Source organism: Colias croceus, chromosome 24, assembly GCF_905220415.1.
Source record: "Colias croceus chromosome 24, ilColCroc2.1".
NCBI lineage: Eukaryota > Metazoa > Arthropoda > Insecta > Lepidoptera > Pieridae > Colias > Colias croceus.
The window spans coordinates 2,035,825-2,048,564 of NC_059560.1; the positions used below are offsets into that span (position 1 = coordinate 2,035,825).

Genomic DNA, 12,740 nt, shown 5'->3' on the forward strand with positions numbered 1-12,740 from the left:
ATTATTCGGTTGCAGCGTGCGAGTGCAACGCGCAAGCAGTCTCCTGCGCAGCGGACACGGGGCGGTGCTACTGCAGCACCAAGGGGCTGGCGGGCGACCGCTGCGACAAGTGCGACAACACCAACCACTACCACGCCGACCTGTACAACAAGGGGTGCTATTGTGAGTGCGATACAGTCGGTTGTAGCGTGGCAAACGTTTGATCCGGTTCATATGCTATTGTGAGTGCGATACAGTCGGTTTTAGCGTGCCAAACGTTTGATCCGGTTCATATGCTATTGTGAGTGCGATACAGTCGGTTTTAGCGTTGCAAACGTTTGATCCGGTTCATATGCTATTGTGAGTGCGATACAGTCGGTTTTAGCGTGGCAAACGTTTGATCCGGTTCATATGCTATTGTGAGTGCGATAGAGTCGGCTTTAGCGTGGCAAAATTTTGATCCGGTTCATATGCTATTGTGAGTACGATAGAGTCGGTTTTAGCGTGGCAAAAGTTGTGCGACAACACCAACCACTACCACGCCGACCTGTACAACAAGGGGTGCTATTGTGAGTGCAATACAGTCGGTTTTAGCGTGGCAAACGTTTGATCCGGTTCATATGTTATTGTGAGTGCGATAGAGTCGGTTTTAGCGTTGCAAACGTTTGATCCGGTTCATATGCTATTGTGAGTGCGATACAGTCGGTTTTAGCGTGGCAAACGTTTGATCCGGTTCATATGCTATTGTGAGTGCGATACAGTCGGTTTTAGCGTGCCAAACGTTTGATCCGGTTCATATGCTATTGTGAGTGCGATACAGTCGGTTTTAGCGTTGCAAACGTTTGATCCGGTTCATATGCTATTGTGAGTGCGATACAGTCGGTTTTAGCGTGGCAAACGTTTGATCCGGTTCATATGCTATTGTGAGTGCGATAGAGTCGGCTTTAGCGTGGCAAAATTTTGATCCGGTTCATATGCTATTGTGAGTACGATAGAGTCGGTTTTAGCGTGGCAAAAGTTGTGCGACAACACCAACCACTACCACGCGGACCTGTACAACAAGGGGTGCTATTGTGAGTGCGGTTGTATTGTGAATACAGTCTGTGAATACAGAATTGTGAGTACAAGGGGTGCTATTGTGAATACAGTCGGTTGTAGCGTGGCAAACGTTTGATCCGGTTCATGTGCTATTGTGAGTGCGATAGAGTCGATTTTAGCGTGGCTAAAGTTGTGGGACAACACCAACCACTACCACGTGGACCAACAAGGGGTGCTATTGTATGTGGGGATTTTATTTTTAGAGTAAAAAAAAGTTTTGAGGTAGAAGAAAATTTGTGATTATTTTGGTGGCCCGCTTTGAATATGTTGTCATTTACATTTTTACATGTATACTATGCAATTAGAGAGATAAAAAGTAATTACATTATAAATAATATATGTATACTAAATCAACTTTTTATAATGTTAATGTCCAGTTCTAAATAATGTTTTAAATTTTATGACGCGATTTCTGCAGTGTTTTAGACAACAAATTTTTCTCTGACATCAAAAAATCAACTAGATTATTAAAAAAAAACACATATTGAGAAATTACTTAACATATTTTCAGACGATCTCGCCGTCGACTACCAGTTCACATTCAACCTGTCCAAAAAGGAGGATCGTCACTTATCAGCGATCAACTTCCGGAACGCGCCGGTCAAACCGGATGTGGACGCGGATTTCAGTATCACGTGCTCTGCGCACGCGCGGATGAATCTCACCGTGCGAACTCGGGCTGATCCAGCGGAACGGACGCTGTTCAGTGATGTTAATTGCACTAATTTTAGATACAAGTGAGTGTACACACTTACAAACGTACAAATTTATATATACACACACTCGCACACACATGAACCCAACCATGCTCGATTTATGGGAAATCCGGAACAAGTGAATTTCAAAAACGTTTAAAGTTACATTCAACTACAACTTTAGAGGACAATTGAATACCATATGAGCAAATGTGTACATCACGCACACGCAAATACATACTAAAATGTACTTTTACTGTACCAACTTTAGATAAAAATGCATGATCCCGCAGAATCTTTTATTTTATATCTCCTTTAAGCGGTATTAAATAATTTCCTCTTCCTTCCCAAATCCGTATTAAATGATAATACAGTTATCGTTTCGTATCGTTAGCAACTATGTTTGCATGATACATATTTATACCCCGCGGTATGTAAACTTGTCTTAAAGCTTTGGCCTTCTATTAAATTATTCTATAATGCCCTTAACCCACATTAAAAGGGCCAAAACGCCCCCTTTTCACTTAGAAATGTTAAAACACCCTTAACCTGTATTAATACGGTATAATAATGTTCAAACTAGCCTTCAACCCGCATTATATTGGTCCAAAATACGGGGGGTATCTTCACTTTTACAAACAACAAAAAATATTCAGTTGCAGACCTATAAGTGTCTTAGAAATTGTGATGTACGGGCTAGCCGTACATCCTGACTCAGCGCTTTACACGATCCTATTTCATTACGGTGACAAGAACATCTTCACCCAGTCAGTCTGCGCTCGCGGCTCGTGTAAAGCGCTATATCAACTATCAATTAATATCATCAACTATCAAATATCATTAATCATTTATACCATCACTAGCTTTCCACCCGCGGCATCGCCCGCGCAGTCAAAGAAAAACCCGCATAGTTCCCGTTCCCGTGGGATTTCCGGGATAAAACCTATCCTATGTCCTTTCTCGGGTATCAAAATATCTCTATACCAAATTTCATGCAAATTGGTTCAGTAGTTAAGGCGTGATTGAGTAACAGACAGACAGACAGACAGAGTTACTTTCGCATTTATAATATTAGTATAGATTAGTTTAGAGTATCAATCAACAATAAAGTAGTGATCAAAAGCAGAGGCGGCTCGTGACAAAATTTTATGGGTGTTCACTTGAAATAAAGCACTGAAAATACATGGTGTAAAGCAGTACCTACAATTTATTAAAATATAACTTATAAATTAAATGGTACCGAGATTGTGAATGTTTTTTCATCTTGATTGAAAGATGAGCGAAGTCGTCAACGCCCGTTTCAGTCCAAGCACTCTCACCTCCGCCGGCCGCGCCCGCTTCAAATAAAAGACACGGAAAACAAAATAGTTTGTTGCTTTCATCACAACCACACAACCACGGTGTTTTCAGTTTTCACATATTGTTCGGATTTAAACACACGCGTATATTTTTTTGTTTTTGTCGTACATTTTTGCGTAAGTTCAAGTTCAGGCCGTGGCGGTCCCTTAGCTTTCAGTTCAAGCCGAATTTGTAACGTTTTAACACACTTTTTAATGAACGCCACATTATAATTGTCCATTTTAACACTCACAAGTAATAGGTACTGATAACTACAGGCTATTTCAACAGTCAACATTTGTATTCGCACGCGTGCAGTCAAGTTGACTCGAGTCCGAGTGTTTAGCGCGCAATCGCTGTCCTGTGTGCCCGGGCGCGCGGTAAAAACGAACCGGCAACGTTTGCGGGAGCGGCGCTCCGAATTTTGCTATGTTTTCATAGAAAATCTTCTGTTTCACGCGCAGGACTCACTGGCAAACTTTCTCTTTCACTCCTATTGGATTTCGTATTAGGAAATGTTTTTTCATTGGAGCGCAATCGTGAGCGCTCCGCTACGCGCGTTATATATAATACAGATACAGTATTAACCTACAGGTGTATGGGATGATGGAATGATGAATATATTCATTGGTATTGCCAGTAGTTTTTTACGATTACAATTGATTTTAAATAGTAATAATTAATATTAATAATGAAATTTAGGAGTATGATTTTATTATAATTATTTATGGGAGTTCACTGCACCAGCGCTCCTTAGGGCGAGCCGCCTCTGATCAAAAGCTATAACTGGTTTTACATCATCCTATCAAACTATCAATCTATCAATTTATCAACTAAAGGAGTGTATGGGATATCATATCATATCAACTCAGCAGCCCATACATGTGCACTACATTAAAATGTTATAAAACGTTCCGTATCCGTGTCTAAAAGTGCCAAAACGCTTTTAACTCGCATTTAAGTGTTCCAAAATATGTTCCAAAACGTCCCCCAAACACTTAAAACTGTTTCAAAACGTCCCCTAATCATTTAAAAATGTTCCAAAACACCCCTAACCTGTCTTAAATTGATCCAAAATGCCCTCAATCTTCACAAACAACAAAAAATAATCAGTCGCAGACCGTTCCAATACAGATTCGCGAAATCGGAGCACGCTTTCGGCGTAGAGGACAACGTCACACTGACCACATTCTTCGTGTACGTGTACGACTTTAGACCCCCGCTGTGGATACAAATATCGTTCTCGCAGTACCCTAAGTTGAATCTGCAGCAGTTCTTCATTACTTTCTCCTCGTGCTTTCTATTGCTACTGCTCGTTGCGGCTGCACTGTGGAAGATTAAGCAGGTGCGTGGAATTTGTGTTTTTTTCTTTGGCAAACATATTTATTAAAGAAAAAGATCGGTAATATGTAAAAAAATATTACTTTTTACAAAAGGAAAATATTACTTTAAAAAAAATAGGAAAACTCCTTATTTCAAGCACAGAAATTCATATAAAGATCATCCATATAAAATTTTCGATAACATGAAATTTTAAGTAACTACAACTTTATAATTTTTTTATCGTAGATTATTTAATTACAGCAATATGATGCAATTTACCAACGCATATTTTCTTTATTACGTCAGTAAGTATCAAAATAATACACTAATCGATTCTTCTAACTTATTTATTCCTAATAAATTTCAGAAATACGACTTATACAGAAGAAGACAGCGGCTATTTGTCGAAATGGAACAAATGGCGTCGCGTCCCTTCAGCCAAGTGTGTGTCGAGCTTGAGAGGGGAGGGGCTGGTGAGTGTTGTTTTATTTGCTAGCTGACTCGAAAGACCAAAAGTTATGTACAAGGTGGAAACATTGAATGCGCCCTGAAATAAAGTAGATAAAAATGTTTAATCCAAGGAAAAAAAAAAATTCTTTATTTTTGAAAATTTGTAGCGTGTATATTGTACGTGTCAAATTTTGTGTATATTCATTGCACGGGCAGTGGTGTACCCGCGTCGGGAGCGCTAAGGTTTTTTTAATGTTTATTTTTTAATTTACACATATATAACCATGCTGTATCACTGTATGTACGATACGCGTCGGACGTGCTATTTGGAGGTTTATAAATGTTTCTTTTTTTGTTTGCATATTGCCACTCTGGTAACTTGACATCATATTTTGTGTGTAATAAAGTATATTCCATTATATTATCTATACTAATATTATAAAGAGGAAAGGTTTGTATGTATGTATGGTTTTCACGCATAAACTACTGAACCGATTATAATGAAATTTAGCACACATATAGATGGTAACTTGGATTAACACATGGGATAGGTTTTATCTCGGAAATCTCACGGGAACGGGAACTATGCGGGTTTTCCTTTGAAAACTCGGGCGAATAGCTAGTATATCATATATATTGTGGATAAGTTTAATATTATAATATATTTTATATTGTTAGACGTAACTTTTGATTTAATATTTTTGTGGATGAATAGTTGTCAACATAGTTGTCATTATTTCAATTCTGAACATGCTTAGCTGTCGAATACTATAAAAAGCCGCTTTCCTTTGTCTCGTGGCGCATTCGTACGAATCGTGCCTAGGGGCTCGGACGTTGTTTATACGACGTTCGACCCAACTACCTTCACTTTGCTAATAGTCGTTGACTTGCTGCGTTTTGTTATCAACTACCTACATCAATTAGGTAGCTGTGTAGAATCGCAGTACATTTTTATTACATTCAAACTAATATTTAACCCGGCCTCGCGTGTTATTTCTTAGAATATATTATGTTCTCTGTACGTACAGGCGGCGGTGTCCCAGCCCCGGTAGCACTAGAGCCGTGCCGCTGGGGCCGAGCCGCAGTACTGTCACTGCTGGTGCGCCTGCCGACCGGCGGCACGGGCCGGGCGCCGCCGCTGGGCGGGCTCGCTGTGGCCTCCGCGCTCGTCACGCTCGGACACCACGAGCGGGATAGGTGAGTACACACACACACACACACACATAAGTAGACAAGTGCAGTGTGATAGGATAGCGCGACACACACACACACACACACATAAGTAGACAAGTGCAGTGTGATAGGATAGCGCGACACACACACACACATAAGTAGACAAGTGCAGTGTGATAGGATAGCGCGACACACACACACACACATAAGTAGACAAGTGCAGTGTGATAGGATAGCGCGACACATACACACACATAAGTAGACAAGTGCAGTGTGATAGGATAGCGCGACACACACACACACACACACACACACATAAGTAGACAAGTGCAGTGTGATAGGATAGCGCGACACACACACACACACATAAGTAGACAAGTGCAGTGTGATAGGATAGCGCGACACACACACACACACACACACACATAAGTAGACAAGTGCAGTGTGATAGGATAGCGCGACACACACACACACACATAAGTAGACAAGTGCAGTGTGATAGGATAGCGCGACACACACACACACACACACACATAAGTAGACAAGTGCAGTGTGATAGGATAGCGCGACACACACACACATACACACACATAAGTAGACAAGTGCAGTGTGATAGGATAGCGCGACACACACACACACACACACACACACACACACATAAGTAGACAAGTGCAGTGTGATAGGATAGCGCGACACACACACACACACACACACACATAAGTAGACAAGTGCAGTGTGATAGGATAGCGCGACACACACACACACACACATAAGTAGACAAGTGCAGTGTGATAGGATAGCGCGACACACACACACACACATACACACACATAAGTAGACAAGTGCAGTGTGATAGGATAGCGCGACACACACACACACACACACATAAGTAGACAAGTGCAGTGTGATAGGATAGCGCGACACACACACACACACACACACATAAGTAGACAAGTGCAGTGTGATAGGATAGCGCGACACACACACACACACACATAAGTAGACAAGTGCAGTGTGATAGGATAGCGCGACACACGCACACACACACACACACACATAAGTAGACAAGTGCAGTGTGATAGGATAGCGCGACACACACACACACACACACACACACATAAGTAGACAAGTGCAGTGTGATAGGATAGCGCGACACACACACACACACACACACACATAAGTAGACAAGTGCAGTGTGATAGGATAGCGCGACACACACACACATACACACACATAAGTAGACAAGTGCAGTGTGATAGGATAGCGCGACACACACACACACACACACATAAGTAGACAAGTGCAGTGTGATAGGATAGCGCGACACACACACACACACACACACACACACACACATAAGTAGACAAGTGCAGTGTGATAGGATAGCGCGACACACACACACACACATAAGTAGACAAGTGCAGTGTGATAGGATAGCGCGACACACACACACACACACACACATAAGTAGACAAGTGCAGTGTGATAGGATAGCGCGACACACACACACACACACACACATAAGTAGACAAGTGCAGTGTGATAGGATAGCGCGACACACACACACACCCACATAAGTAGACAAGTGCAGTGTGATAGGATAGCGCGACACACACACACATACACACACATAAGTAGACAAGTGCAGTGTGATAGGATAGCGCGACACACACACACACACACACACATAAGTAGACAAGTGCAGTGTGATAGGATAGCGCGACACAAACACACACACACATAAGTAGACAAGTGCAGTGTGATAGGATAGCGCGACACACACACACACACACACATAAGTAGACAAGTGCAGTGTAATAGGATAGCGCGACACACACACACATAAGTAGACAAGTGCAGTGTGATAGGATAGCGCGACACACACACACACACATAAGTAGACAAGTGCAGTGTGATAGGATAGCGCGACACACACACACACACACACACACACACACACACACATAAGTAGACAAGTGCAGTGTGATAGGATAGCGCGACACACACACACACACACATAAGTAGACAAGTGCAGTGTGATAGGATAGCGCGACACACACACACACACACACACATAAGTAGACAAGTGCAGTGTGATAGGATAGCGCGACACACACACACACACACATAAGTAGACAAGTGCAGTGTGATAGGATAGCGCGACACACACACACACACACACACACACACACATAAGTAGACAAGTGCAGTGTGATAGGATAGCGCGACACACACACACACACACACATAAGTAGACAAGTGCAGTGTGATAGGATAGCGCGACACACACACACACACACACATAAGTAGACAAGTGCAGTGTGATAGGATAGCGCGACACACACACACACACACATAAGTAGACAAGTGCAGTGTGATAGGATAGCGCGACACACACACACACACATAAGTAGACAAGTGCAGTGTGATAGGATAGCGCGACACACACACACACACATAAGTAGACAAGTGCAGTGTGATAGGATAGCGCGACACACACACACACACACACATAAGTAGACAAGTGCAGTGTGATAGGATAGCGCGACACACACACACACACACACAAGTAGACAAGTGCAGTGTGATAGGATAGCGCGACACACACACACATACACACACATAAGTAGACAAGTGCAGTGTGATAGGATAGCGCGACACACACACACACACACATAAGTAGACAAGTGCAGTGTGATAGGATAGCGCGACACACACACACACACACACACATAAGTAGACAAGTGCAGTGTGATAGGATAGCGCGACACACACACACACACACACACATAAGTAGACAAGTGCAGTGTGATAGGATAGCGCGACACACACACACACACACATAAGTAGACAAGTGCAGTGTGATAGGATAGCGCGACACACACACACACACACATATATAAGTAGACAAGTGCAGTGTGATAGGATAGCGCGACACACACACACACACACACATAAGTAGACAAGTGCAGTGTGATAGGATAGCGCGACACACACACACACACAAACAATCAGAATCGTAGTAAAATACAAATAAATATTTCACGACAATTTTCACACACGGCATAATCTGATCCGATACTAAGCTTTCGCTTGTGTTATGGAAACCAGATGGTTGATAAACATACATTTATCATTTTTACCGACCTCTGGCTTTGAAGGCAGGGCCAACCGATCAGTCGAATACCACCTCACACATATACACCCACGTACACTGCGGTAAGAGAGCGCGGCACACATACACATACTATACATTTTAACCTGTATATTTGCACACCGCGATCACGAAAGGTAGGTCCAATGTTAACCTACTGCACGACCAATATTATAGTACAAAAAAAATACAGAAAGTTCATACTCTCTTATTCCCATTTGTATATGAATTTCGAAAAAAAATTGTCCATGGAATATTTGTAAAAATAATAAATTTGCCAATGGAGTACTTTGCTGATCTGAAAATGTATTCTATGTTCTTATTTATAATCTAAATCAGACATATTCATTTCAGGCCACGGAACCACAACCAGTGTAAATAACGAATGTAAGTGTAAATAGAGACGGTATTGCTCAAGCGCGCTTCGTATGATACTCACAGTGTGTATATGTAAAAACTGTTGCCTCGTAAATATGTTAATATCGGTATAGACGACTAGATGGCGCCACTAGTATCATAATATAACGTGATAAACTTCATACTAACGGTCAGTACCAAAGAGTATAGTAACTATGTATAAGGAAAAGAGAGGCATCTTGCGTGATAAAACGAGAACCCATGAACACTAGCGCCCCAAGCGTATGGCGGGCGCATTAAAAGTGCTATAGATACCTATACGTATATCTATATACGTGCCTATAGGTATTATTGCTATTCTGATAATAATTTATATTGCGTTACCTTTATCACAACTGTATTATTGTGTCGATCTGTTATGCCGCGTACAATCATTGTATGCGTGATATAACCAACCCAAATTTAGAAAGAAGAAAGAAAGAAAGATCATTTATTTGACTCCACAATAATAGACACAGAATACAATAATTAAAATTAAAACAACACAACGTGAAACAAAACAATACAAGTACAATGACAACAAATGAAAGAGTAAAATAAAATAAAATGAAGCCGAAAAGTGGAGCCAAATCAGGTAGCACAATTACACAATTACACAATGCATATAAAAAAATCTAGTTGCGTAATAAATTGGTGGCTGGACTTAAAGCTAAACATTTCCAGGTGATAAAAAAGATAACAACAAAACAAATCACTTGACACATTTGAAAATCTAAAGATAATTGGGCCAGGTAAAGAAAAACGCTTTTAAATTAATTGGGAGTTTATTCATTTTTTTCCACACTATATAACTAGCATTCTAGTAGCTTAAGATTATTTATATATTATATATGTATTTGGTTAAGCAGTATAATAACACAAACATAACAAATAAAATAACAAAGTCAAGGCCAACACTTTTTCTTCAGCGGTATAACGTCTTCCTTTAGGTATTTTCAGAGCTTGTTTAAATTGTATTCCAGTAAAAAAAATTCCAGCTTCTGACATTTTTGCTGTGACTTTATGAAATGCCTGACCAGCAACTAATTTTCGGCATTGGCAATTTAAAACTTCTCTCTTTAGCCATACTTTTCTTTAACTTCAATTTTTCTGTTCAATTTGGGACTTTATATTTTTTTACTAAGTATTCATCACAATGTTTTGTGCGACCTATAAAGAAAATAAAAACTTTATTAAAGATATTTTTTTACAAATGAAATCAGTACATTTGAGAGACAAGTGATGTTGTGTCTAAATTTCTGCTTTACTTTATAATACCAAGTTACAGAGTTACTTCAGAATAAACCCACCCAGCACAGTAAATGTAGATTAATACAAATGTTGAACATATAACCCCCCAAATTGGATGTATCTTAGGACCAACTTATCACTCACCAGATATTTTGAATGAGATTTTAAGTATCTTATATTTTGATATGTTACATAATTGCTTCTGCCCATTTAGGTGAAAAGAGCAGTAAAAAAAATAGTAATTATTATACCTTTATCTAAAATTTGCTGATTTAATGGGGACATCATTATCTTCATTTGCCCTTGTCTCATAAGGCCACATCCTTGGCGGAGAATAGTTATGTTCCATGTAAACTGCTATACTCGCAGAATGAAATATACCTGTAAATATTATTAGTAGCAAAGTCAAAAATTACGAAAGATAAAATTACAGAATGTATCATTTTATTTATTTTTTTACAATAAGCTTGCAGTTGAGCTTTTTTGGAATGAAAACTGGTTGAAGAAACTAAAGAATAGTGGTAGAGCATTGACTGGTGCTCATCAAGCTAGTTAGTCTACCACTGAGGACTCTGTTACTAAAAGCTTAGTAGTGTTTTACCAGTAGAAATAAGTACCAGTTCCCTAACTAAAAATAGTGTGGTATAAATCCTGTATATTATATATAATAATCCTACCTAAGATAATGATTAATTTTAATTTGATAAATAAAGTACTAACTATAGGTAATATTCAAACTCACCACTAGTAGATTGATGGAACAGATAAATGGAGTAATCGGTGACCTGAAACTTTGTGCTCAGGCTTGAAATGGTAATCACAGTCTCTCTTGTTTCTTTAGATCATGTCAGGCTCAAGATCTTTTAGTCATTCACCAACAATTGACATCCCGATAGCAAACAACTCGTCGTCTTGAAGGGTGAGGGAAACGATGCATAATTGCTCCTGTAAATACATAAAAAACAACCTTTACAGTACAGAAATACGCAATAAACGTTGTGTTCTCCATATTTAATTATTTTTATATACCTAATATATTCAAATAATAAATATACTTATAATTAAATATGTAATACTCAAATATTTAAAATTTTTATAATTTTTGTAAAATAGTGATAATATATGGTTATATGCAAACAAAGATGTTCTGCGGCCATGACCGAAACAAACAATAAGGGATACGTACCTACTGGTAGCATCAGTTCATTATAAATAAAATATAATTTTGAGAAAACTTACCCATTTCACTACATCCAAAAACACAATACACCTTCCTCCTAGAAGCCATTTTAAAATTAACAACAAACTCAAGAAATCAAGAATAATTCAAATTTCAGAAAACAAACGGATTATCCTGTGACCTGTCATATCTCGCATTGGACAGGGTTGCCTTTTTCCAAAATTAAAAGTCACTAGCAAAACTAACAAAATCGAAAACGAAAAAAAAATTGTTGGGCACATCGTTTCTTTCAGAATCAGTATCAAATCGACCAGTATGGCTGATTTGATACTTTCTGCTATTTTCAAAACGTAGCTAGACGTACCCTGAATTTGTTTATCCCCCAAACGTTCCCCTAAATTCCCTAGATTGAGACAACGTTCTTAGAACGGCAACACTGGTACTGACACTTATGAGAGAAAACGTTTCATTTTCCGCTGTATATAGCACTTAAAAATCGTTTCATCGAATAGATTATATATTTATAAAAGCAATTGAATTTTGTTCTAAATAAAATGATTTTAGTTATTTTTATAGCCATTCTATTCTTTTTGCATAAAAATTTTACGTTCTGCCATCTTCTGAGGAAAAAGTTAATTAAATAGTGCTGCCGAACAGTCAATAGATGTCGCTAGTTTCCTTGTATAATGTACCATACTCTAAG

At 39.4% G+C, this 12,740-nt stretch overlaps 1 protein-coding gene and 1 long non-coding RNA gene across 2 annotated transcripts in view; one reads left to right on the forward strand and one right to left on the reverse strand.

Moving 5' to 3' along the window:
• LOC123702745 (attractin-like protein 1) overlaps nt 1-9,756 on the forward strand; it is a 30,548-nt gene extending 20,792 nt beyond the window's left edge. Inside the window, exons 21-26 of the mRNA XM_045650532.1 lie at nt 16-162; nt 1,589-1,814; nt 4,230-4,455; nt 4,801-4,906; nt 5,912-6,080; nt 9,565-9,756. Of these exons, the coding sequence (XP_045506488.1) occupies nt 16-162; nt 1,589-1,814; nt 4,230-4,455; nt 4,801-4,906; nt 5,912-6,080; nt 9,565-9,592 (902 nt within the window). The 3' untranslated portion in view covers nt 9,593-9,756. The remainder of the gene's footprint in view (nt 1-15; nt 163-1,588; nt 1,815-4,229; nt 4,456-4,800; nt 4,907-5,911; nt 6,081-9,564) is intronic.
• A 39-nt stretch (nt 9,757-9,795) lies between these two features.
• On the reverse strand, nt 9,796-12,740 carry LOC123702747. Its single transcript, XR_006752908.1, has 4 exons — nt 12,097-12,740; nt 11,600-11,802; nt 11,109-11,238; nt 9,796-10,776 (listed from the first exon to the last, which is right to left on the reverse strand). It is a non-coding gene; the product is annotated as an uncharacterized LOC123702747 (long non-coding RNA).